The sequence below is a fragment of the Malurus melanocephalus genome, unplaced genomic scaffold (genome assembly GCF_030028575.1).
Source record: "Malurus melanocephalus ecotype Western Australia unplaced genomic scaffold, MMel_1.1 scaffold_115, whole genome shotgun sequence".
Taxonomy (NCBI): domain Eukaryota; kingdom Metazoa; phylum Chordata; class Aves; order Passeriformes; family Maluridae; genus Malurus; species Malurus melanocephalus.
Window position 1 is genome coordinate 1,193,157 of NW_026623347.1, and position 26,847 is coordinate 1,220,003.

Consider the following 26,847-nt stretch of genomic DNA (forward strand, 5'->3'; position numbering starts at 1 on the left):
CCTGGTTTATTACCTGGGACAGTTGGGCTTTTATGTGATAATCTTAAATTCCTGTTGAATAAATGGTTTCTCTGCTCTGTCATCAAGACAAAGCCAGTAGACACCAAAAATGTTCACAGATTGAGCATAATGAATATGATCATAATTGAAACAGAAAGAGATGTTACAGCAAGGTCAGGGATCAATTATGCAGCTAAATACTGCAAAAGATACCAAAGTTGAACATTTATTGGAAATGCTATATAAGGAAAACAGCACAGATTGCAGAAGTAGGAGGCTCTGGGACTGCTTTTTAAAGGATTGAATGCTGAGACTGGGAAAGACTCMCTGGGAATACCCAAGGAACTAATCCTGCCACTGAGGAGAGTTTGAAGGGAAGGATTGGATAAATGACATTTTGTACCCTGTGCAAATGGGTACCCAGGACTCAGGACAAGGTTCTGTCTGCAGGCAGAAGTTCAAACACCTTCCCCACCCATGGCTGGCACAATCTCAAACTGAGTCCAGCCCCGAAACCTTGCACCAAGGGGCACTTGCACAAGGGGCTCTGTGCAGGTGAGACATTCACTCTGCCTGCAGAGGGAACTTTGCAGGGCTGCTCTGGGAGCTCACCAACACTCTTAGCATGACAAAAGCCTTTCATCCATGCCAGCAAAAGTAGGAACTCAGCTAGATCAGGATTATGGCATTTAAACTGCAGAATTCAGTTACCTTTTACATTTCTGGAGGACACCGTATCAAAAATGTCAGCAGCCAGTTCACAGGAGGCCGCAGCCATCACTTGGAAATAACGTCAGTGGCTGGGAGTTTCCCACAAAAACTCTAATTTAGATAATGCCTCCCTCACTGGAGGTGTGGCCCGAGCTGGCTGCTAGCACTGCAGGATGTGGAAGATGCCAAATGAGCAGGAAGCTGTAGTGGAATTGGGTAGGAGTGAATACCGATTCCCAAAAAATTACCCAAGGGAAATGCTCTGAAAAAGTCTCTCAAGTGTGGCAACATCCTTTCCAACACAGTGAATCCTGTGCAAGCAGCCAGACTGGATTATTCAGGATTCCCAGTTACCTGCCTGAATGTGTCTCCCATTAATAAATCCAGACAGGGCTGAAGGAATCTWACTCATCTGGCTGATTTTCAAAACYGAACCAAGGTCTGCCACGAAGCGTCTGACCTGTCATTCCCCCTCTCCATTTTGTTTGGCACAAAACTGAAGTTTATTGATTCTTTTGTTGCTCCTCCATAGGCAGAGGCCCTGTTGTGTCTTTGATAAATTTAATTAACCTTTTGAGCAGGGAGCTGAGCTTGTAATAAGCAAATACACATCTGCATAGGCTGCACGGTACCAGCTTCCCATGTGAACACTTGGATCAGTCAGTGCTTCACTTCCCTTTGAAAATGGAATAAAAGGATCCTGTGAGTCTCCACAGGGAGCTGATTCTTTGGAGCAGCTGATGGAGACCCCAGACTCCAGGACAGACAGAATTTAAGTGGCTGCACCCTTGTGACCTCTTGAAGAGTCCCATTTTCTCATATTTAACAAACCAGGGCAGCCTCAGCATTTGCAAACGTTAATTAACATCYTTAATTCAGTTAGACACAGTTTTTATTACACTCTTAAATCACACCATTTGAACTCTCCTGTGCACACCAGGACTCTCCAGGTTGGGGAAGGACTTACCTTAGGATGTAGCCATGGAGAACCCCATTGTGCTCACTCTCGGGAGGAGGCTGCCACTGGACCATGATGGACTGGTTGGTTCTCCCACTGGCCACGATGTTTTTAGGGGGGGCACTGGGGGGCTCCTCAGGCAGCATCAGCCTAAGCACAAAAGAATGTGATGGACATGGGTGTTGAAAGGAATCATAAATAACAGTCTATTTCCTGTAGCCACTCCAAGTGAAGCACTTTCTTTTATCACAGTCTGATGACTAGAAAGAAATATAATGCTGATCAAACTGCTGAAGACATGCATGAAATAGTTACAACAAATCAACATAATAGGAAATCAGTTAAGCAAGCAACAAGACAGACAGCTGAGGTAACCCTATTCTCTCAGAATCACCCAGGCTGCTACAACTCTTTAAAAAGATTACAAGCCTGAATGAGTAAGAGCTCAGGTCCAGTGTCTGTGACTCCTTCCAAATTGTTTCTTTCAGCTCTTTCAATATTTTTCATATCAAACTCCTACATTTCGAAAAAGCCATTTAGAGTTCAGCTGCTCTGCAATTCGAGCTCGCAGCGAGCTTTGGTTCAGAGAAGAAGGGGGATGCATTTGAAACCAAGTATGATGAAGCCATCCTTCTCTGTCACATCTGGGTGAGCKCCACAAGTGACATTGCCATGACAGGGTGAGCACTGTGCTCCTGCCCGGGCTAACTGCTCGGCCTTAGCACAAGAGCAAAATATTATTTCCAAGATTCTGCTCAGCTGACACTCTGGAAGCACGAGGACACCTCTCCCACGATGTGTTGATCTCCTCATCTCCCAAATGCCCTCATCCATCCCCAKCTCCTGCCAGCTGCAGAGAACTCTTGGTAACTTCTCCATCTCCCAATCACTGTGCAAAAAGATTATTTTACTTCTTCATTCGCAATCAGCATTTTGTCCCTCCCAAGGCTGCTGTCCTTCAGCACACAGACATGTTCTTACCTGCTGGTTTCAGCGCTGTAGCGGCCCTTCCCCACCTGGTTGACCGCACACACCCTGAACTGGTAGGTCCTGGCTGGAGTGAGTCCACTCACRGTGACACCGGTCATCTTCGGGTCAAGGTTGGAGATGTGAACCTTCCAGGGAGAGTCTGTTGGAAAAATKAGCAAGGGRAAAAAAARRAAAAAAWGATGAAAGTGCYTGTCAAAAGCCYTGCAGAAGTGAGAAAATGCCTCTGACTGCTCAGAGCTCTTTGTGCTTGCTTCCCTCAGAGGAACTTTGGGAAGAAGTTTCTTTTCAGCAGAAGAAACCTTCCTGTCAGCCCACACGGTTATGCAGATTGCACATTTGTCTACTGGAAAGTGATGCTGCACATGTCACGGCATAATAAATAAAAACTATATTCATTAACATTTTAATAAAAGAGGAAACAAGCATGATAAAGACAGATGGGCTGTGTATTTCACAACCCATCTGTTTGGCAGGCCATCACACCACCACACCCATGAGCAGCTCTGGTGGAAGGATTCTAATGAAATTCACAGTCAGTTTGGAATATCTTCCTAGCCAGCTTGCAAGCAGGTGTAGAAGCGTGACTCTCTCTGCCAAATCAGCCCTTTGCTGCAAGACCTGAGAAAGCTCCTGCTGCTGATTCGATGTGTCTGCAGTTTTTGGTTTTTTTTTCCTAGTGATAGTATTTGGCGTGGAATCTAATTGTCCTAGGAAGATTCCCTGCTAGAAAGAGCCCTGGCAGCACTATAAACCCCTCACTGTCAGTTCACATTCTCGCCATACCCAGCTCCTCTGATGCCCAAATTACATTTACAAGTTTTCAAAGAGGTCAGAAATGAAACATGTTGAAAATTAAATATTCTGACTTCTTCTCTCCATAGCCTGGTGTCACATATTCTCCCTGAAGTCATGACTGAAATAGTCAGGGAGAGGTGACATTTGGTCTGTGTTGCAACAGTACAGCAACCGAATCAGCCAATTTGAAGATTTGCTCAGTTTTTAAATAATACCAGCTGTTTTCATGCTCCCTGCTCAAAATTGCTAACACTTCTGGAAATTGCTGAGGAGCTCGCTGTAGATTTTGGCAACGTTATCCGTGCGTGTTGCTCATCAGAAGCGCATCGTGGCTCCTGGCAGGTCACCCCAACGTCTGCCTCGAAATGAAGATGAGATGTCCCAAATGTGGAAGGCTGCTAAACTTCACACCAAGACAGAAGCCACTAATTTTGTGCTTTTCTGGCAGATTCCTTAGCAAGTTTAAGTCCTCAAGGGTGTGATGCCAGTTGGGCTATAAACACTGCATCTTCAAATTACTCCAAATGTATTTATTCCAGTAAGGGCCTTGCCAGAACAAAGTCTTTTTTAACAGGAAAACTGACACAGCAGAATCCTGGGAATGCTGGAGARGGACATTTGCACAGCAGTCAAGTTCTGCCCTTGCCAATTGTTGATTTACCAACAGCCACTTTGGCTGCGAGATCTCGATACCAATTTATCTTAGCTGAACACTGAATTTCTTTTAGAGAGCCCTTAGAGGAAGCACACCTGTGCCATCTGCAAAAGCAYTGCTTAGGAGTTTTTTGCACCCTAGCTCTGAATTTTCACAGGCTTCCCCTGAGACTTCCCAAACAGCCTTGTTACAGTCGGAGTGCGCGGCCACAAATCAAGGAAAGCTGAAGGCAAGGAACGACCTAGCGCACTGCCTGAAGGAACTTCCTGAGGAAAATGGAAGAGCAGACACCAAGAGGGGAGTGAAACACCCTTGTACGAGCTACTTGGGCAGTGGTCCGTTTCCTGGAGCATTTCATTTGTTTACTGMCAGTGCAAACACCACCTGAGAGTGCTTAACCCAAGCAGCTCAACGCAGTGAGCAGTTTGATTCGACAACAGGCCCTATTAATCTCCTCAGCACCTTGGGGCCTCGCTCTGTTTATATGCTGCATCTGTAGAATACTTTATTAATTCTTTTTCCTCTCCTGGTGGAAGATAAAAGATCTGGCAGGAAGAGAGATTAAACTGGAAACTAATATAAACGAAGCCTATTCATCTCCTGGGCGCTRTGATTCGGAGAGGAGGGCGGGTTGGGGAGCAGTTGCTCGCTCCTGGAGCACTGGATACACYGAGTATCTTTAAAATTTAAATGTCAAGTCTTTTCTTTTGACAATCAATAAACAAAACAYTTCAAAAAACGGATCTCCCTCTTTAGATACACAACCAACCCCAGGGTTGTGCAGGAGAAGAGCATTCTGACAAGGGAAACGTGCCATAAAATTTTCAACACCTCCTCTCCTCCGCTCTCCTCCAGGGATGGCTGTCACTCACCTGTCCCAGGAAGCCTGGAGAAGCTCCATRGTGACAGAAGACTTGCCAGGTCAAACTATTAAATAAGGCTCTGTTYGACTGAACAGACTCTGCTAATCCTTCATTTAACTCCAGCTGCCCAGAACACACTCCGGGCTCTGCTGCTCTTCCCCCGTAATTGCCACTGTCTGAGMGACTTCCATGTTGAGCTGTCTCACAAATATTGGGCCTTCTGAATTAACTCTGATTGCCTCTCCAAGTTAATTTATTGGAAATGAAGAATCTCACAGGCTGTCCTCCGCTTTACAATGTCATTTTGGGGTTTTAGAAATTACTTTTTTTTTTCCCCCGTCATGAATTTTTGGATGCGCTTGTGATACGTTCAATAACTCTGGTTATGTGCCAAGAGGCATTTCTTCTCTATTTCCCCATCTACCCTACAGTTCATGCATTAATTGCAAATTCCTCAAAAATCATTTCTAATTCGATATCACAGATTAGATCTACTGCAGAAAGCTGATTTTTGCAGGTTTGGAGCACATTTCCATCTCTTTCCTTCTCCAGGGGGTTTTGCATAATGGCAGCATTGGAATTTGCTGTACTGCTGGAGTTCACTGAATTCATCTTCCAAACCTTTGTAGCAACATGATATTGCAAAAAACCCAAATGAAAGCTAAATGGTTCATCCTTTGTTTGGTAGGACTTATACAAGGTCTACCATTGGCCTGAGACAGAGAATCTTTTAACATTATCATATCTAAATCTGAGTCACAATCATAATGAGCAATGCAGTTTTACTTTGATTTTTGCAAAGATTTATCAATGAATTCAATATTTGCCATTTGATTATTGCTACCAAACTCAGGATGGCAGTTCACAGTTTTAGTTAAGCATGTAGAAATGGTTTCCACAGGAGCTTTTATTATCTCCTCATTGGCACAACGTGATGAACCTGAGTTATATCATTACCTCACACAGCACAGATATCCCAGAATACAATAAAACAAAWATGGGCTTTTATCTTAATTGTCCTCAGCAGAATTCTATAAGTCTTAATTCATTTCTTCAGTTAAAAGACTGTTAAGAATATTTTTTGATTAATTCCTTCAGTCTAAACCTCTTTGGAATAAAATAAGCATATCCCCTCCTAACTCCATGAAGACACTTCATTGGAATTCCGAAGTAAATCACAACGGGGCTAAACAGGTCATGAAACACCCAAAATTATATTAGTGCAAATGACAGCAATGCATGGTACTATTTATTTGAAAATCCTATTTCAAATCAAGGTTCACATTCTTGGCTCTGTGTGGGCAGGAATACTTAATGACTGTGTTTCCTTGGAACTGTGTTTTTCAAATTAGATTGTAAATTTGCCCCCAAATGTTTAAGGCCATATGTCTCAAGTCACCCACAGATAGAGTCTACTGTGAATACTTGTAATTTGAAAATTATTGCATTGTGCCAAATACATTAATTTTAAAAATTAGGTGGCCATAGTCGTTCATATTCCCAGCAATTTATGTGCACGATCTGCCACTGTTTTTCTCCTCTAATTAAAATAGGGTTTTTGTATCTCTTTACTGAATTGATATTAATGAAAAGGAGTTCTAATCCATGCCAGGTGGAGTGACACGCCTCCCTCTAATGCAGCTGCTAATTAAACCCCTGAAATTGATACTTGTTATTTTGAACCCTCTTCAGCTATTTCTCTGCAACAGACCCTGTTGTGTGTTCATTTACAGTATATGCTTCCAAACCTACAATGGATCCTAAAGCTTTTGGGTAACRCTCAAACAAAACAAAACAGMTAAAAAAGGCAACAAAACAGCTAAGAGGCAACAAAACAACTAAAAAAGACAACAAAACAGTTAAAAAAGAATGAAACAGCTAAAAAAGATAATAAAATGGCAAAAAAAGGCAACAAAACAAGTCTGCCTCTCAGTTGTAACCCAAACATTCAAACTCYRAACATTCAAACTCCACAGAACTGAGAACAAAATCTGGGCAGCTTCGTTAACTGGTAAACAAATCATAATTCTGATATTTTTCCTTCATGTTGGAAAGTGCAGGGGGATTGGGATGGGAGGCTGCTGGGACAGTGGSAGAGCTCGTGGGGGATATTCCCTGCCTCCCCGACACTCGCTCCTTCTGCAGCACAAAATCCCAAAGGAAATGGTCTTGGAAAAGCAAAGGAACTTTYTGCAGAGTCACATCAGCCCAGGCTGTACCTACACGGTACCAAATGTCAGCTTTGCTCACAAACAGCACCKGAGCTGGGTGGGAACAAAGGGAAGGAGGTGCTTTCCAGAGCAGTGAGAAATCTGGAGAAGCGAAATATTAACCACACACTGCTGAGATCAAAATAAATCCGAAAAAACAACACTTCAGGAAAATTAAAACAAAATAAAGACAGTGACAGTGCGCAGACATTACAGCCAGAGCTCCAAACCAAAGCTGCTGCTGACATTGCTGTGCTGCTCTGCTGGCACTGGAGAGCTGAGCAAGGATATCTGGAATAAGAGAGCAAAAGTGGAGCATCCAAGGGCTCGGATTCCTCTCTGTCCTACTTCTGTGGGCAGCCATTCACACATGGCACATAAAAGCAATGTAAATAAAGACAAAAATGTATAGGACAGCAAGATCTGCAATATATCTGGGAATTCAGATGCTCAATTCACAGGAAACCTGGCCCGTGTGTGGCTCTTGCAGCTTTGAGCTGCTGCAGAACACACACCTGTGATTTGGAGAGACCCTCTCAGGGACAGATCAGCCATCAGCCAAAATTATTGAATCTATCCCAGAGCGATGAGTGGTTCACAGGATCCTGTGGTGCTCTCAGGGACTGTTTGCACGCTTTCCAAAGAACTATTGTTGATTTTGGCTGAGCCTTCGACAAATTCCAGTGAATTAATTCTAAAATGATGGCACATCTACYCCATTCCTATACAACTGCAAAGCATCCTTGGTAGAAAGGATTTGAAGGTCTTCCAAACTTGTCCATGACATAAGAAAGATGATGGAACGAKATGATCTGTAAGGTCCCTTCCAACTGAAACAATTCCATGATTCTGGCACTGAATGAACTGCCTCTCTTAGTGATTTGTCCCAGTCGATGCAGGACCCAAGTGCATTTTCTGCTGCCTGTAAATACAGCTCTAGGACCTTGAATCGTGTTCCCAGACTGGGACTTCACTAAAYTGTCATTGTCAAAGCCACTGGGGAACAAGGAACACAGGGGTAACGTCCTTGGGTTAAAGAACAGGGAAGGAAAAGTGAAAAGGCAGCTACTGGCCTGTAGTTATGGGAGGGAAGAGAAGAGTGACAATGAAAAGGAACGTGGTGATAAAAGGGTAGAGGGGAGTATGAGTGCAGGATCCTGGATTTTCTCATTCATTTGTTACAAAAAGATCAGGAGTCTTTGCTTGAACTTTGCTTGGAAAGAACTATTTTAAGGACAGCAGTCCTGGACATGACTTCGGATTTCTGCCAGAATTAGAAACCTGCACCTTGCTCAACAGTTGTCAAGATCATTGGTTCTGGGACCTCCACATCTGAGAAGTTATGCACTGCAGCCTGCAAAGCAAAAGGCTGRTATGTGATCTGAAGCTCAAGTCTCCTCTCAAGCTCTCTGTGTGGCAAAACAAACTGCTGCTCCCCAGATAATCAGAAATCAGAACTGTTTCACATTCAGTTATGCAGTGACTAATTTCCACATGTCACAAAAACTGATGCTCTTAATTTTTTCATCAAGAATCAATTGTTCAGCTTGGATTTCCAGCTCCTAGGGTGACAGAGATTGGAAAGTATTGCCAAGGTGACCAATTTCCATATAACCTCATCTTTCCATCAACTCCTAAAGAGGCATTAGCACCGTCCCTGGATAACCTTGGAKATGGAGGATCTGGTGTACAGCATGATAAAACCGTGGGAAGTGGCAATCCCCAATGCCCAGGTTTGTAACCCGTAAAATCAGATATTTGGATTGCASTTAAACATCCTCAGCCTAAAGGAASGGTGTAAAATGATAATCTGGAGAAAGCAGAGAAAATGTATGAGCCCACAGAGAGGTAAAACAGCAGCTCCTATTGACATCCAAGTTTGTTTCTCAGACAGACCATCAGTTCCTCRAATTATCACCCTGCCTGCATCTTTGAGGTGAAAATGGGGCTGTGAATGCACCAAGAAATCCATGAAACTGGAGAAAAGGACAACCATGGGATGGAACAATCTGACTGCTGCTGTTTCAGAAGAATGAGCTGTTGTGCCTCAACTCTGGCTGGCAACACTGGAGGTGGAACCAAGYCTTTCCTGTGAAACAATCCCTCCATCTCAGTCTTGGTCATTTGACCCTTTCAGTGCGTGAACAGCTAAAACCCTGTGCAGGCTGGCTCTTGTTCAGCAAACTGCAGCAGCTCTGCTAAGAGGGGAGTCTGAAGGGATGATTAAGAACAAGGTGAGGCTGGAATGTGTTGGACTTACTGTTTTCAGAGAGCTCCACCACGTAGTAGAGCACGGGGCTGTTGCCGTCGAAGGGGCGCACCCAGGAGAGCACMACGCTGCGGCTGAAGGAGGAGTTCAGAGCAGCCACCAGGTTCTGTGGGGAGTGAGGCAGCTCGCTGGGAAGGAAAAGAGAAAGGGAGGGTAAAAAACAGCACAGAAAAATTAATCTGCATTTCATTCAGCCACAGTTAAAGGCAGGCGACATCAGCCCCGTGTGATGATGGATATAAAAACACCGGCAGCTATTGTACAATTAAATAAATGAAAGACATCTCGGGATTCTTCACAATTTTATCCTGTTTGGGGAAAAAAAAAAAGCTGTGCTGGAAGTCCCAAGGCTGATGCTTAGTACAGCTAATGGACATGTTGCTAAATGYGGAGAAAAGCTGATTTTCCTCCTGGTTTTGACTGAGCAAGTTGGTCAATAAATTTCCTCTCTCGCTTTCTCTCCCTCCTCACAATGATGTCCTGCAATGTGACAGCAGTGATATGTATAAACAGTAACACACATGGGAGATAYGATTTAACATGGAATTTTTCATACTCAAGGAAGCAGAAGACATTGACACTATCCACACAGAGCTACTAATCAAAATTACCATATGTATTCTTAGGCTACAGAACAGCTTGATTTACTCACGGATTCAGGCTTATCCTGTCATGGGTAGAATCCTTCCTCCCTATAATAAGGATTTTTTTGGAAGCACCCAACCAGAAAATGTAGTGRAAATGCCTGCAGAAACCCCATGGAAATACAAAATGAAACATTTTACAAAAACAAAAATAAAACAGCAGCTCAATTAAAATGTGTGATTTCKCCACATAAAGGAAATTTGTGGGAAACCATTTCATTTGTACCCATTGGCTGAAAGTGGGAGCTGAATGGCGAAGCGAGACCACTAAATTCTGCTGCAACCCTTAAATGCTGATGTGTTTTAAGAGATAAAAGCCCTTCAGCATAATACTTGAGCATGATTTCTGCTCCTCATCACCCCGGTTCCTACGGAGGACGAGGATTTTGGAGTAAAGAAAAGCAAGGAGGGCCAGTTTTCAGCCATCCAATCTGCCCTCCTCCCCAGGAAGGCTGAGGATGACCCTTCTGCAGCTCAGGCCAGAGCAGAAAGCCAYGAGGGCATCACACACTGAAATTAAGAACACAGTAATTCCTGCTCATGATGTATTTTGCCACTGAAGGCTCGGAGTTATTTAAAAACCGCAACTCCTCAGCCACTCACAAAAGTAAATACAGGCTCTGGCTCCAAGCCACAACAATAAATATGTCCTGGATTTCTGTTTCTACTGGAAGACTGAGGAACATATGGAGAGCCAGACAATAGTTTTATTATTTTTCTGTTAAAGCCGTGAATGCTTTTGTTTATGCGTTTCTGATGGATATGCACTGTGGAGTTAGCACCAAAAAAAAAAAAAAAAAAAATATATATATATATATACTGCTGGAAGAGCCAAAGAGTGGCAGGAAAAACACACAGCTAATGAGGCACCAGAAGCAGAAGGCACTTCCCTGCCCACCTCTCTCCAGGCAAGAGGGGTTGATATTTCCTGGGGCTAAACCTGAGACTCAAAGCCTTGTCTCGTCTCATTTGCCTTTAAACGCAGAACCAAATTAGCAGCACAGTGACCCCGGGCTCTTTCTGTAGTAAACATGGAATGACACCTCGGGGTGTGATTCACATCTCAACTTCATTAAATCGCTTGCTTGAGACGCCTCGATGGTGAGGGGCTGAAGTTGACTGTTCTCACTCCTGTCTGGGATGCACTGACAGCTCAGACAGGGCCATTTTTGGGCTAAAACAAACAGCAGGCTCAGCAAGGAGCACGTGAGGGCCCAAAGGAAGCAGATTTTGAATGAAACACTGTGAAATTTTGGATAAACAAGTTTAGGGAAGRGGGGGACATGGGAACAGAGCAGGAGGGCAGCTGACCTGTGAGACAGAGCGTGGCTGTCACCAAAAAGTGTGGGGGTGTAAAATATGGCCATTTACCCAGGGACTACAGGAGTGTGCTGCTTAATTTTGAATGAAACATTAAATTATAATAAACATTAAACCTCCACCACAATTTATCATTATGTCCTAAGCAAGCTGGTTGGAAAAGTTTTTGTGATTAAGCTGGCAAAGGTAATTACTGAAGGGAAGAGTGAAACGTCTTGCTGCTACACGGCTCACAGGAGTCCCAGTCCCCCCTTCATCCATCACCAGTCCCTTGGGTGAGCTCAGGATGGGCTGTGGCTCCAGCTCCTTCTGGAAGATGATGGCCACAGGAATGGCTGAGGGGGAGCTCACAGCAGATGATCCCCAGGTAAATGCTTTCCTGGGCAGAAATGAGCACTCCTGGTATTATTAGGGGTATTTTCAAGGTGTGCATTTGCTAATTTTGGTCTCCCATACATTGGAAAGGCTCAATTAAGAGCTCACATGAAGACTGAGACTACAGAATTAAGGAAGACTTAGAGCTCAGTCCCTTTTTCCAAGTGCACAAGACTCTTTTGAAGAAGAGGGGACATCCCCTTTTCCCTGTTCTGTAACGCACAAACCGAGTTAAAACCTGGGGTTTTGTTTGCTGWGGATTTGTGTTGAGTTGATAACTCCCTCAGGCTGACAGTGACAATCAGCAGCAGCACGAAGGAAATGGGCACTTTGTGCTCAGACAGAGATGGAGCAGTGTGAGCTGCTGCCTCCACCCGGGACACCAAACCTACAGAAATCACAGCCTGCACCCAGACGTGTCCACACTGAGCAGCAACAGATGGTGTTCACAGATCTAAACCCCTGGAGGCTGCCAGAAACAGTGACTGAGAAACACACCTGGACAGAAACAARTATTTAAAGCTACAAAGACATTTCAGCCCAGCAGTGTACCTCTGTCGTTGTGGTATACAAAAGCAGGGATTAATAAGCAGTAATTTCTACTTTAGCAAGCACTTACACTTTGTCTCCTTCCCATTTGCTACCACATGCCCTGTGGAAGGGATGATAAATGAGACCTGTACCACCATCATGAATATTCACGCTCCCCAAAGAGATCATTCCTGCTATTCTGCCTTTAAGAGGATTACTTTTCCKTGCTCCTAACACCCAAGAAATTATTGCAGGGAATTCTAATTTCAACCCTTCTTCAGGGTGAGAAGGACCTCAGAGTAGAAYTGGTCAGCTTCTTATGCACCGAGAAAGTGGATGAGGTTTAGGACCACAACACCCTTGACCAGACACTGCAAGTGTAATTCCAGCATTATTATCTTTCTTTTGTTTGCTGAAGGCCCAACAGGAAATATATGGAAGTTTTTCAATAGAGAGTATCTTAAAACCTCACTCTTATAATGCTGAACAGTTGCACAGAGTCAAGTTTTCCATAACTCACTTTGTGTGATAGCAAAATGTGTCCATGGACACTTGAAAATCTGTAATTGATAGATAAGCCCAGGGTTAATGGCATTGCCACCAAGGTGACCTGAGGGAACTCTGACAAAGCAATTAAAATAGTGCATTTGCGAGAAAAGAACATGAAGTCATTGTGACAATCTGGGAGAGAAATATTAGCCAGCTGCAGATGATACATGTTCAAAACAGAAACCCTAATGTTTGGAGTCAGCTCATCACTGCCAGAGGGCAGCTGAAAAATTCACTCAGCAAACGCAGAGAGTGTTTTATAAAATTAGCTAAAAGCAGACTATTTGCTGAGGAAAATAAACCAGACACGGTTTGGAGCGACTTCTGAGAAAAATGGTCCAACAGCAGGTAATTAGAGAGGCTGTGACTGAAGAGGGGATTACTAAAAAGGCACAGGAGATTAAACAAGTTTTCTTGTCGGTTTATGAAAAGCCCTGCTCCTATTTCATAAACCATTTCCTCAGCTGGGTCCAGCAGGCCAGGTCTGCTCAGGAGCAGGTGGTTCATCTGCCACAGCCGATAACAGCACTGGGCTGAGGTGAGGAGGGAGCCGAGCGCTCAGCCCCGATGGCTCTGCTCAGCAAAGTTCCTAATGGTTTAAATTAAGAAACGTGGCAACTGTTGCTCAGGACTTTTTGAAATTTCTCCTGYGAAAGATTCCAATTTATAAACAGGGGAAGAATTCGTGCGAGGCAGCCCCGGGTTTCGAGGCGCTTTGTCTCTCACAGGTCTGTAACAAGGTGAATTTTTGGAATTAAAGGGTTGCCAAGTTCCACAGTGCACAGATTTATTTCCCATTCCAATTTGCTGAATTCTACAGACGACTTGGGAAAGGGGTTTGAATTTTATGCTTTATTTTTGCTGAAAACACCTACATCCCTGCTATACCTTCCATGACAAACAGGCACAATGGCATTTATTTCCGAGCGCATTTCTGGGCGATATTTCTCCTTTGAGTATCAAGTGCACTTAGACTCAGCAGTGAACCTTGCTTCTTGGATGACATCTCAATAGAGAGCTTGGAAAAATAAATAGAAGCCTTCTTTCCAGTGAGGAAGGAATAATATATTTTCAARTCTGACATTCTTCCTGCTTTTTCTCCCTGTAGAAAGGGGAAGCGATGGGCTATTGGAACTGAGGGATATGGGATCTGTATCAGGTTAAGTTTGTAATGGGACACCATTTTTATCTCTTACCCTGCACTGGTCACACTGATTTTAATTTTAGCAATATTTTTTTCATGGCATATATTGGGAAGAATTGGAAGAAGCAGCAATTATAAATACTCCAGTAAGAAGGGTATCCAAATTCATGTATAGATGGCTGACAAAGGCAATACTGYGCATTCCTGGCAACCCACTGGGGTTTATTATAAGTGGTTAGCTCCCCTCTCCTGCTTTTGAAGAAGACAGAACAATAATAGTTCTTTCTCTGATGAAAGGGAACTGAAAGAAGATGAACTTGCTGCCAGGAATAAATTGCCTATTTTTGTATTACATTGTCCTTCCCATATTTTTGCATAGAAAAAGAGCCTAAAAGATTTTACTATATGTTGTGACATAACAGAGGCTTGTACAGGGCTTTGATTTTCCCAACAATGCAGCATTACCATACTTTCCAGTCACATTCATACAACAAAGAGATCCTCTAGCACGGGCTGCAGACAGGCTGATATTGAGCAGTGGGTATCATCAGGCACAGAKAGTGGTAATTCTGCATATTTTATACATCCCGAGAATCCTCAGGATACTTTGAGCCGGAATCAGCAGAGTTTCCCATCAGGTGAGTGATGCATTGTGATAACTCAGCTTATGCAGCTTTAGGAACAAGCCTTTTTCTCTCTGTATGTGTTTCAGGGTGGCTTTTACAGGACTGTCAAAATAAGCTGAATGAAGCTGGGATCTTTCATAACACGCAATTACTTCCAGGATCAAACCCTGTGACTTGGAGGGATGCAAGAGAAGCAGGGGCTCATCACCAAAAGACCTGCAAATGTTTCCCATATGCAGCTGGGAAACTCTACCAGGAGAAAAACAAGATCAGTGTAAAATTAAAATCTATCTCTTGCAGAAGAGAAACATCACTCGCAAATGTTTTAMCTCGTGCAAATCAAATCAAGTGATGTACATGAAGAATAAACACATTTAGAGGGAAGACAAATGAATGAATAGAGTATCTTGACTAGCAATTAGTTTCTGTGCCCAAGTACCATCAGCGCAAAATTGATGAGCAAGGTAACCTTTGGCTGCACTTTAGCAAGTTCTTCATTAGTTTTCTGGCTTTCCTTTGCAAATATTTTATTTCTTYTTTCACGCTGAGGGAGATGATCCATCCTGCACCACTGGTGTATCTGTGCKGTGTGTCAGTGCAGGTTCTTCCAGCAAGGAACACCACCTCTCTCCCCAAGCCTGACTTCCAGCAAGGGCAGGCAAAGGAAGAAGGAATTTTCTCTCCTTCTTTTTGGAGATTAGAAAACTGGACCACTCAGAGATTGAACAACTGAAGGTCACCCTGAAGGTCACCGGTTTTCAATTGCATCAGTTTGAACAGAAATCAGTGACAAACTTATCTGTGCCTTTGGGAATTCCTCTTGACAGGCACAGAGGTAGAGGGGGAACACACTGTTCCTGGGGGGAAGAAAGGTGGGGAGACAATTGGAGTTGTCAGGCAGGGCCACGAGGGCTACAATATCATCCACTGCTGTGGTCTGTAATTGGTTGAGAGGCCTCCTTTGAACATTTGTCTGACATTAGTGCTACTCAAGGCACTGAAGTGGAAGTGCTCATCGATGGCAACGTGCATGCCCTGTTTGTTAATGCTCTGCACGGGGGAATTACCCGGGAGAACAGGGAATGTTAGAGATCTGTCATTCCCATACAAGCTGGAATTTAATTTAAGCTTTACTTCAGACGTTTCCTTTCCACATATTTTCTTCTTCATTTCACTCCTGTTGTATCATGTATCTCTCTCCCTCGCAGATCTGTGCTGCTGAGCCAAAGGATAATGATGAAAGCTGCAAAGAAATGCAATGTTCTTTGGCAGTATTGCACTACCTGCAGCCCTGCTTTGAAATGAAATGTCACAACTCAAGGTATTATTGAGTGACTTATCAGTTACTCAACTCGTCTCCAAGAGCAGGTCTGATAGATGTCTTTAATTCCTCCAGGAAAAACAGGCAAAGGGTGATCAGCAAAGAGCATCAAAGGAAACAGAGATGCAGGATGGAGAGCCAGCCCCAGTGTGGGGAGAGCCAGCCAGCACAGCTGGAACAGCTGGGGTGCCTCAGTGCTGCACATGGGATGAGCMTCTCCCAAACAACCTCCAGCCCAGATTTTATGGACCATACAAGAAATTCCTCAGTGCAGGTAAACCCATCCCTGTGCTGGACTGAGCTGCAAAGGGCAGCTTTTGCTCCTCAGCATTAGGAAACCCACCCTGCTGCTGAAGTGTTCAGCACATCTTTATGGTTTTGTTTCAAAGTCCAAGCTTTAACATTCTTTTCAGTCTTTACTCCGTGATTTTCTGCTGTCCATTCAAAACCCGCCTCAGAGGAAAGGGAACGTGGTTATGTAGCAGCAATATATTCTGAATTGTCTTCTGCTCTTGGATTCCAACCAGCAGTGAAATGCACTCCGGGAGGAGAGCTGAGSAGTGCTTAATTAGAAAAAGAATGTATGACCGCTCTCGGAAAATGGGCATCTGATGGAGCCTTGGCACTGTCAGAATAAGGCTGTATCAAACTGCAAATCTCAGAGGTGAGCTCRTTACACTGCCAGCCACACAACTGCCATCCTCCCAGAGACATCAGGCATGACCAGCAGAAACAGATGCAATTTTAGTTAAATTAAAGCACACAGCACTCCTTGAGTAAATAAATAAATAACTCTACATAAAACATTACCTTTTTTTTTTCCATTTGATCTGCTCCACACATGTACCAAACCCACAGCTGTTGCTTTTAGTGATAAAAATGAAATGGAAGTGCACTTCACCCCAGTGGAATGACAGAAATAGAAAATATGGAGCCCTGTAATGACATTTTTATAATCCTTTTCCAGAACTGAATGGCACTTTAAACATTTTCTTGGTTTTATTTTTAAAGATCCATAGGAATAAAGAAAGTCATACATAAAAATATATTTTTTTTTCCTGAAAAACGATGTATAAAGAGAATGCAAGAGTAAGCAATGCCCATCCTGGGACCAGCTATTCTGATAAATGTTTAACAGAGAAAAAATACTAAAAGGAAGAAAACATTTTCTTGTTTTCAAACATTGCAGCAGCTGGGCTTTATGGGAAAGCCCTACAGCTTGAGGTTATAGAAGGATCCAGGTTTAAAAGGATCTTAGGAAGTCTCTGGTCCAAACTCCTGCTCAAAGCAGGCTCAGCCATGAGATCAGACCAGAGCATTTCAAGGCAATTTCATCCGCAATAAACCAGGTTAAATTTCCMCTAAAAAACCACACCTAAAACCAGAGTTTCTGACTCTCCAGATCAGCAAGAATTAAATGCCTGAGGGTTTCTGAAACCCAGGGCAGTGAATATTTAATCTGGAGCACTCACATCACTTCCAGCCGAGCCGTTCTGGAGTCGTTTCCCCCGGATGAAAGCACCTCACAGGTGTAATCTCCGATGTCTCCTGACCATGTCTGGCTGATCAGCAGCGTTCCATCCTTCTCCACTGTGACCCTGGAACTGCTGGATGGATTTATCACAACACTGTCCTTCTTCCAGAGGTACCTGAGTAGCACAATGTCTCAGTTATTGATTACCCATAAGAACATCAGGATGGATTTATTTTAATTCTGCTGGAAGGTACCAGCTCCTGTCATCACATGTTAAAAATGACAGGCCCCCGCAGCTACTTTCAAGAGCAGCTTTTACAAATTCAGGTGATTCAGTGATCAAAATGAAAAATGTAATTCCATCCAAGATATTATATATTTTACAAGGAAAAGATGAAGCACTCATAAAAGTCCAAGCCCTTAATTCGCCCCCACTAAAATGTTAACTCTGCAGTGAATGGTGGATGTTGGCCCAGCTCTGCCAAAGCTCTCAAATTTGGGATTGCTATCATCAGAAACTTGCTGAAGGTTTGCTAGAGCTCAGCTATCAGAAACACAACCCCCAACACATCACAGAGGTGTGGAGAGCCCCCAGACTCCCAATTTCTTACCTCTAATTGAAATTTTTACACCTGYATTTCTCTTTCTGAAATTCCTTCTGCTGCTCACCCTTCAAGCACTCTCCAAGCTCTCCCTTGCATTTTATTTCATTTGTGTTGCTTTCAGACTACATTAATTTTCATGGCAAATTTATTTTCAAGTTTTGAGYTTCCTCTAAACGCTCTAATGCCAATTTTAATAGTCCAGACAAATTCTGGGTTCCTTTACATGGTTAAAGCAGACTATGAGCCAAGTTATTGAGTTGTTTCCAAAAACATGGGCATCTCTGGTGTGGCTTTTATGCACCCCAGAGTAAACACTTCTGAAATCCTATTCCTTCTCTTTGGCTTTTACTCTCATTAAGTATCAGCCTCTGACAAGTTGGTTTTATTGATAGTGTATTAACCTTGACAGTAAAATCATGGAAGGCTATATTGAAGTCATGAAGTGGAACATAGCTCATTGTAAATAATACATAARGCTGAAATGGAAGATGGGATTTATGTGATTAATGATACAGTGYACAACCCTATAACGCAGTAATCAGGGGTTTGGTGTGAAAATCTGGGGTCCTGAAACTTTGCACCTGAYCTATTCATACAGCTTAAAAAATTAAGCTGGGATAAACCACAGMAAGGAGAAGGGACACCACTGACCTGATTGAAATTCTGGGATCGTGCGTGGCCTCGCAGCGCAGGGTGGCCGTGGTTCCTTTGATCACTGTGCTGTCCTCRGGAGGGCCCACAATGGCAGTTCGATCTGAAAGCAGCACAAGGCAGGGCTCAGGTGAAATTAAAGCCTTTTGACTCGTCTGTTGACTCAGAGAGCAGCCACGAGCCTTTGTCATTCAGAGCAAGGGGCCACTGCTCTGCGTGATGGCTCTCCTCCCTCCAAAGCCATGGTGACACAGGTGACAGCACAGAGGGCACGAGCTGAGCACAGAGGAGAACAATGTGAAAGCTCTCTGAACTCTCTCCTGGCTTGTACAGTGTCTGTGGCACTTCCTAAAATCCTAAGGAGTGTGTTTGTGGGGTGTTAGGGATGAATGGAAGCAAAGAGTGAGGCAGGGAACGAGTCACACTGCTCCGAGCAGAAAAACCCCAAACAAGACCAAAGAAAAGTTGTGCAAAAGTTGAAAAACACTGAGAAAGAGGGAAACTCAAATGACACCCTAAAATCTCATCAGAACCAGGACAGCGGAGGAGCTTCTGAAAGAAGAATCTTCTATAAAAGAAAGATATCTTGTTTACTCAAATGTCTCAGAACATCCTTCTTCGAGCCCCTCCTGGAGCCTCAGAACACAATAATTGCTGTAACTACAGCAACCAGATCTGGTGTGAAAGATCCCCATTATGTGTCACACACAGGAGCAGCAGCAGAGAGCATCAGCTGAGGCAGGGAGACAACCAGGAGGAGCATGGAAGATATGTGGATAATGTTAATAAGCCCCAAATCCCCACAGAGACAATCAGCATCCACTGAGACATCTCAAACGTGCACAAGAAGGACCATCAGCACAATCAAAAGCTGTCTCTAATAGTTGGAATTTTTAGCATTACTCCTGATGTACCTGTGYGTGACTTCTGTGCTGTTGCTACACAAACATCAGGTTATATTCACTGTCTTTCCCCTCATGTAGTACAATGAACAGGAGCTATCTTTAATACATGTAAGAACCACACATTTGAGAATTAATAGGAAGTTTTACCTTCACTCAATCCATATATCTGGATTTATTTCATTTTACAGCATCCTGACATTTCTCTTTATTGTCAATAGGACACAAACATGATGGCCACATGACAGAGATACATTACAGTGACTGCCAGGAATGTTCTCAGGTATTCCCAAGTTCAAAAGGAGAAATGTGGCTGATTTAGCTTGCAGAGTTTGGGGATTAACAAATTCCAAGTATGCAGCACACGTCAGCAGCACAATCAGTACTTCAAGTGCTGGAGAGGAGAGAGGGCCACAACACTTCTGTATTTATCCTCATCATCTTCATTATTTTTAGTTGCTCTTATTCCCAGCTCAGGGATCATTATTTTGTACCTTGAGCAGCAAAAACCATGTYACCCTTCAATTTAACTCACTTAGGAGTAACACAGGTGAAGCTCTGGGATCAGACTCTCTTCCCCAAGAGAAAAAAAAAATATTTAGAGATCAAGGGAGAATGGTGAAATGACAAAACCATTTCACAGGATGCCCTGTCCCACACCAGAATGTAGCATGAGGGATCAACTGAAATCTGCTGCACTTTGGTTTGGCTGCCTACAGCGCCCAGGGCCATGAAAAATACAAAAGTATGAGGAGAATCCTATCTGCTGTAACTGTGGCCATGGCCTCAGTTTCAGCACAGGCTGGTGTGCACTGCCTGCAGACTCCTGGAGGCAGAAACCACCTGCAAACAGCCAAATCCCCGACTTGCAGTGCGAGATGCACCAGCAAAACCTGAGCAAAACTGTAATTGTGATGGAAGCGCTATTTAAACACACTTCCTTTCACAAAATAGAGATTTATATGCATAATTTTCCAAACAAAAAGGGTATTTGTGATAGGCTTCCTAAAATAGACACATTATTCCTATTAAATCATACAAGTATCTCTATTAACGAGAAAAGCATAATTACTTACGAAAATTTCCTGAGCGCGCAACAAAAACTGATTAATACTTGATTAAAGTCAGACTTTAAACAAAGCATTATCCTTACTCCACACTGTCAGCATCACGAAAGCATTCAGAGCTCCTTCAGAGTTGACTGCACAGCACGTGTAATTGCCGGCATCCTGCAGGAACRCGGGCGTTATCTGGAGCCCGCCAGACTCCAGCAGGAGGAAACGCGGGATCTGCACCGAGCCGCTGGCTAAGATCTGCTCTCCTGGAACACACGGGGGAGAGCAGGGTCAGTGCAGCAAGGTCAGGGCTTGGGGATTCCAATTCCAGCCCTTCCACGTTGCTCCATCCCACCCATGACAGCCCCACAGCAATCCCACTGCTTGTGGGATCAGGGAAAGGGGAAATCGGTGACGAGCGATGTACGGGATCTCAGCAGCAGGAATGGATGGGAAAAGATCTGCTCTCCTGAAACACACGGGGGAGAGCAGGGTCAGTGCAGCAGGGTCAGTGCAGCAGGGTCAGGGCTTGGGCACTCCAATTCCAGCCCTTCCAGGCTGCTCCATCCTGCCCATGGTGGCCCCACAGCAATCCCGCTGCTCGTGGGAACAAGGAAAGGGGAAATCGATACTGAGCACATCTACAGGATCTCAGCAGCAGGAATGGATGGGAAAAGGTCTGCTCTCTCTACTGAAACACACGGGGGAAGCAGCAGGGTCAGCGCAGCAGGGTCAGGGCTTGGTAATTGCAATTCCAGCCCTTCCAGGCTGCTCCATCCCACCCATGACAACCCCACAGCAATCCCACTGCTCGCAGGATCAGGGAAAGGGGAAATCAATATTGAGCAGATCTACGGGATCTCAGCAGCAGGAATGGATGGGAAAACACGTGTTTTGCAGTTTTAGTAACTGGTTACCTTTCTTCCAGGAGATGGCAGGCCGTGGAGCCCCTGAGACCTCGCAGGTCAGCACTGCAGTCATGCCCTCGGTGACCGTGGTGTCCTCTGGGGGCTGGATAAAGGCTGGTTTGATGTCTGCAATCAAAAATTCAAACAAACTCAGTGCATCAGCTCTCAAAGATCCTTTAACTGTTACCATGGACTACTTGACATCCACTTTTACAGAGCTGATCTGGGAGAAGGACATGACAATAAGACATGAAAACCTTTCAGCRGTGACTGTAACCTTTTCTTATTCATCTCTCAGGAATTGTTTAATCCTTTTTATTACCTACACAGAAAATAAAAAAACTACCAGTGCTTGTACCTGTTCGAGTAAGATGGGTTAAAGAAAAAGGAAGCTAAAGCTCAAAATGAGTGTTTGGGGGGAAGTTAAGAAATCTAGATAAACAAAACTATTTGCCTTCATCTTCATAACAGAGTTCCTTAAGATGAAAAGCAACTTGAGAAAGGCATTAACTTTGAAACTTAAATGTCAGCCAAAAGAATTTAGAACCTGAGCCTTATCCAAGACATTTTCTAAGTTTCTTTCTCTCTTATTTTCCCCCAGTTGCATTTTATTACATTTTTTTTTCATGCAGTTTCCTAGATCTATGTTGAACTGGGGCTGATTTATTTTCTGAGGCCAGCAGGAATTCTGGTCAGCATGTGCAAACTGCTCTTGGGCTAAAAATCAGCTTCCTGAAGAGAAGTTTAATATTACAGAAATGATTGCTAATAATCACTTTTAAAAGAGACTAGAAGGATTTGTAATTCTTCCATAGAGAAGCATGCACTTCATTAACAAAACCATTTAATCTGACTTTTCGGCCAAAAAAAAAGACATGTAGCTTGAACTTTCTTTCTTTTCCCCAACTAAATGCAGTTGCAGACAAAGGCAAATAAAATGATAGCATGCACAATCATGGATCAGTAGCTCAGCTTCAGAATAGAATTAYATTAGAGTGGAAATAAGAAGGGAAGATAAAATATTTCACAATTAATTTTTTTTTTTTTTTCGTTTTCACTAAGATCTCTTTTTGCTGTTTGAAATAGGGGAACCTCAAGCCAAGCTCTCCTGATGTCATGGAGCGCTTCTCCACAGGTTTCAGCAGATTTTGCTGAGGCCACAGGGGCATTTTGGGGTTCCTTACAGCTGGGGCAGCAAGGCTTGAGAACAAATCAGCATTCTAAAGCAGCACAGAGAAATGGGGTGGATGGCAGCGCTCCTCACTCACTGGTCACATCCAGGTAGGTGTAGGTGTGGATCTCCCCCGCYCTGCTGCTGGCGAAGCACTGGAAGATGCCGGCGTCCTGCGGCCGCAGCCCGTGGATCCTCAGCCCCCCGCTCAGCAGAACCTTGTACCGCGGGTTCTCCAGCTGGCTCAGGGGCACAGAGTCCTTGTACCACTCCAGSGTGGGGATGGGAACCCCTGTTCCAACAAATAAATCACTGTTAGTCTGTGCAGGATGTGCTGTAGGCRGCCCAAATGCTGTGTTATGGTCGTATCCCTGTTTTCCCCTCTTTCTACGCCAATCATTGATATTTTTTCCAGGCTGCATCTTGCATTATCAATGGTAATAACACACTGCAGGACAGGGAGGAAAATAAAACCAGCAAACACTGAAGGGGGAATGTGGAGAAAACATGTTATCAAATTACTTTCTTCACCCAATCATATTTCATGCTACCACAAAATAAGATTTGGAGCAATTTCATGTTGAAAGGCAGAATCATGCTCCTTAAACAGCAGCAGTGTGGCAATACAGCCTGTCTCTRAGAACTCTCCATCCCAAATAAGATTCCTCTGTGCTACTGCAGCTAAGATAGCTAAAATACAAAGGAAATGGCAAATTACACGTGAAAAATGAAGTGCTCACATGGCTCTACTTGAGTCTTAATTTAGCAGCTTAGTTTGAGCCGATGTACAAACAACATGTTGCCAACAATGGGATRGCTTGAAATTATTATTATTTTTATTCCATCTCAAGCTTCACCTGTTATTTGAAAATAAAAGCAGGCATAAAGAGAAATAAAATTCCTAGCCTAGRTAAAACTTACAGTCCCATTAATTCCTGTTTTCTTTCATGTGCATGTTCCACAAACCCTGACACAGTTCTCTCACACATATTTTTGTCGCTGTCATGTCCCCGTCAGCCRGGATGAAGCGGCTGTAAATTTATTACACACAAATAGTGTAGGATTCTCTCTTCCTCCAGAGATGTCAGGGGCCTAGAGCAGTCAGTTGTTCCCATATCAGAGCYTTCTTTTCTCCAGGCTGAGCYCTCCCAGCTCCTCCTCACAGGATTCACACTCCAGACCTTTCCCTTCCCATGGTCCAGCCCCTCAATTCCTCCCTGAACTGGACACAGCACTCAGCGTGTTTTTGAGCACATTTCACTTAAAACTTCAGACCTACACAATCTCTTGGAATAAGGGAAGAAACCACAAACTTAAGTTCACAGGTGAGTGAAATTTGCCCAAATAGAGAAAAGCAGTGTCAGGGAGGTGGAGAGGATGGGATGTCRCTGATGAGTTGAGCATCTGCAGACACTGAATTTTGCTGCAATGCTGGCAATCACTCAATGCTCTGAGAGCTAAATGCCATGGGAAGATCTATATAATCATCATTATCATCTTAAAACTCCCAAAGTTAAATACTACTGTGTTATATTTCCATTCATATTTTCTCTCAAAGTACTTATTCTCTTTTTACACATAAAAGCTGTATTAACTCAGGGAAGAATGCACAAACAATGTATGGAAATGATTGAAAAACAGCATCCAACTGCTGCTGTTACTTTTATAAACACGTATCATTTACTTCAATCACCCCTGATGCTTTTGTTCTGCTGATAAAATAAAATATACTCATAATGCAGATAATCATCTCAGGAAGAAACCCACTATGTGGAGTGCATTGTCTGATAGAGAACAGACGTGGTGTAGGAGCTTGCAATAGGCATAATTTAAATTTCATACAACAGCCCATATACAGAATTAGCGTAAATTTCAATGTTCACAATTCTCGGTGAGAGTGTTATTCATCTCTTGAAAATCCTCCTGGGCAAATACAAATTATCACTGAGTAATGAAGAAACAGATGATGCAAAATGGAATAGTTCTCCTGATGCTGAGAAGCCTGGAAATGATTTCAAGTTTAAATAATAGCAACTCCATTTTCCCACGCATTAGACTTGATAGGCACCGAGGAAATAATGAAATCCTGCATTCAGTACACTCAAACCTTTAACACTGGTGTCATTCCATAAATCCCATTCTACTAACAGTATTGGCAAACCTTCTAATCCTATAATCACTGAGAGATACACCTTCCTATCACCAACTCAGCTGACAAACTGAATATTACCATCTCTATTTCTCTACTTTTCAGTTACGGATATCTTCCTCTACTCAAAGTTATGAGTCTGAATAATAGGATCTTATCTGAGCACTCTGATGCCTGTCAGCAGCATTCATTTGGGCTTTAGTGATCTTCCCAGAGAGATTTGTCTTCCAAGTTGTACACACATTCTCTTCTAATTTTGCTACCTGTTTGGCTGTAAAAGTGGTTAAAGCCAGCTTTTCTTCCCTTCCTCTTCTACCCACGCCACAACCTTTCCTCTCCACACATTTTCAAAGGCATTTGGCTCCTTTTCTTCTCTCTTCATCACTTTTTCACCAGAAGAAAACACTTTWCAGACCTTTTGCACTCCACCTTTCCAAGCAGTATCAGCCCTACCCTGCTGCTCGAGAGACSAGAGTGGCCTAAAAGACTGTCAGTAATAAATAAAATAACCTTATTTCTCAGTTGTGTGCAGCACTATTCATTTTTCACAGACAAATTAATCTAGTGTCAGGGGGGAGAAGGGAAGGCAGGAAACAGAGACGCTGGTTCTGGCTTTGCCACTTCTTCTGTAACCTTGGGCAAATAACTTACGGAACCCGAGGCTCAGCTCCTCCATCTGTGAAACAGCTGCTTGACTCTCYGCCAAATTTAACTTAAGAACCTCGATGAAAGACTCAAAATATTCACTGTGTCATCTTTGTTATTTATTTTTTACCGCCTCCTCCAGATCCCAGGGAGCTCCTGGGGAATCCCAAAAGCATCTCTTCCATCTCCTTCTCTAAACAGGTACAACTGAAGTCCAATTAACTGCACTCCCCAGACACCACCAGCACTGCCTGCAGCCCTGAACTCTCCACAGGCAAATAAGAAAGAGCATTTAAAGGAAACCCATTGAACATTCAGGCAGCATYGGCCACTGCTGGAAGATAAACAGCAGAGCCTGGTTCCTGTGGCCTGATACACTGAAACTCCATTACAGGCAGCAGAGAGCTGCGAGGTGCAAGTTGCAATTTTATTTACAGTTAATCTCTGCTTATACTGTGAAATTAATCTGTCTCTCACACATTCAGGGTGCACGAAGCCCTGGCAAATGGGCTTTGTGCACGGCACCTGATGGGGATGGGGGAAATACAATCTGTCTTCCATTTGTAGTGAAGGTAAAGGGCAGCCCTGCAGTTTCCCTGGGGCTTTATTCTCCCAGCTCAGAGCAGAGAGGCAGCAACCTTCATTTACCCTCTTTTTAAGTGCTGGCAATTGCCAGATTTGTGTAATAATGGACCAAAACTCCTCTGTGTTTAATTCAAGTCCCTGCCCCTTGTAAATGCTACAGATACTCAGCAAAATAATCCACGAGGAAAGAGGTTTTCATGCTCCTGCTCCACATTCACCAGGAAATCAGATGTGCACTGCAAGGGTTGAGCAGAAATAATTAATTTTGTCTAATAAGGGTTCCCATATCACCACTGAGAATGGCTTTGAGTGCCCCATTAACCCCCTTGGGAATGAAACTGCTCAAAGGAAGAGTAAAGGTAGAAGGAAGTCAACCTCAGGTCTCCCTGATTCCTCCAGGTTTTGGATGGGGTTGTTTTGTTGGTTTTTTTTTTTTAATCCATGAAAAAAACATTTGAGACAGCAGATGGGCTGCTGGGGAWCTCCACTGACAGCAGGTCCTGCTGTGTTTTGCTTAAAAAGCTATTAATTAACAAAAAGACTTTGTCTCTTATCATCTGATAGCTTCATTTCCAAAAGAGCTTTTTGTCAGAGATCTCATCATGGGCTTGTGAAATTCCAAATGAGTCACAGCACCCGTAACACATGCATGTGCTTATCACACCATTCACAAAGATTCCTCCTAGAAAAGCAGGCCTGACTCTTTCTTACCTCAAACACACAAAAAATGCTTAAATCACA

The 26,847-nt window shown here is 43.5% G+C and overlaps 1 protein-coding gene across 1 annotated transcript in view; it reads right to left on the reverse strand.

Moving 5' to 3' along the window:
* Positions 1-26,847, reverse strand: part of SDK1 (sidekick cell adhesion molecule 1) — a 375,512-nt gene that overhangs the window by 116,018 nt on the left and 232,647 nt on the right. Inside the window, exons 9-16 of the mRNA XM_057369831.1 lie at positions 22,825-23,019; positions 21,566-21,682; positions 20,747-20,914; positions 18,692-18,794; positions 17,434-17,610; positions 9,443-9,579; positions 2,651-2,798; positions 1,679-1,819 (exon numbers count right to left, since the gene is read on the reverse strand). Of these exons, the coding sequence (XP_057225814.1) occupies positions 1,679-1,819; positions 2,651-2,798; positions 9,443-9,579; positions 17,434-17,610; positions 18,692-18,794; positions 20,747-20,914; positions 21,566-21,682; positions 22,825-23,019 (1,186 nt within the window). The remainder of the gene's footprint in view (positions 1-1,678; positions 1,820-2,650; positions 2,799-9,442; positions 9,580-17,433; positions 17,611-18,691; positions 18,795-20,746; positions 20,915-21,565; positions 21,683-22,824; positions 23,020-26,847) is intronic.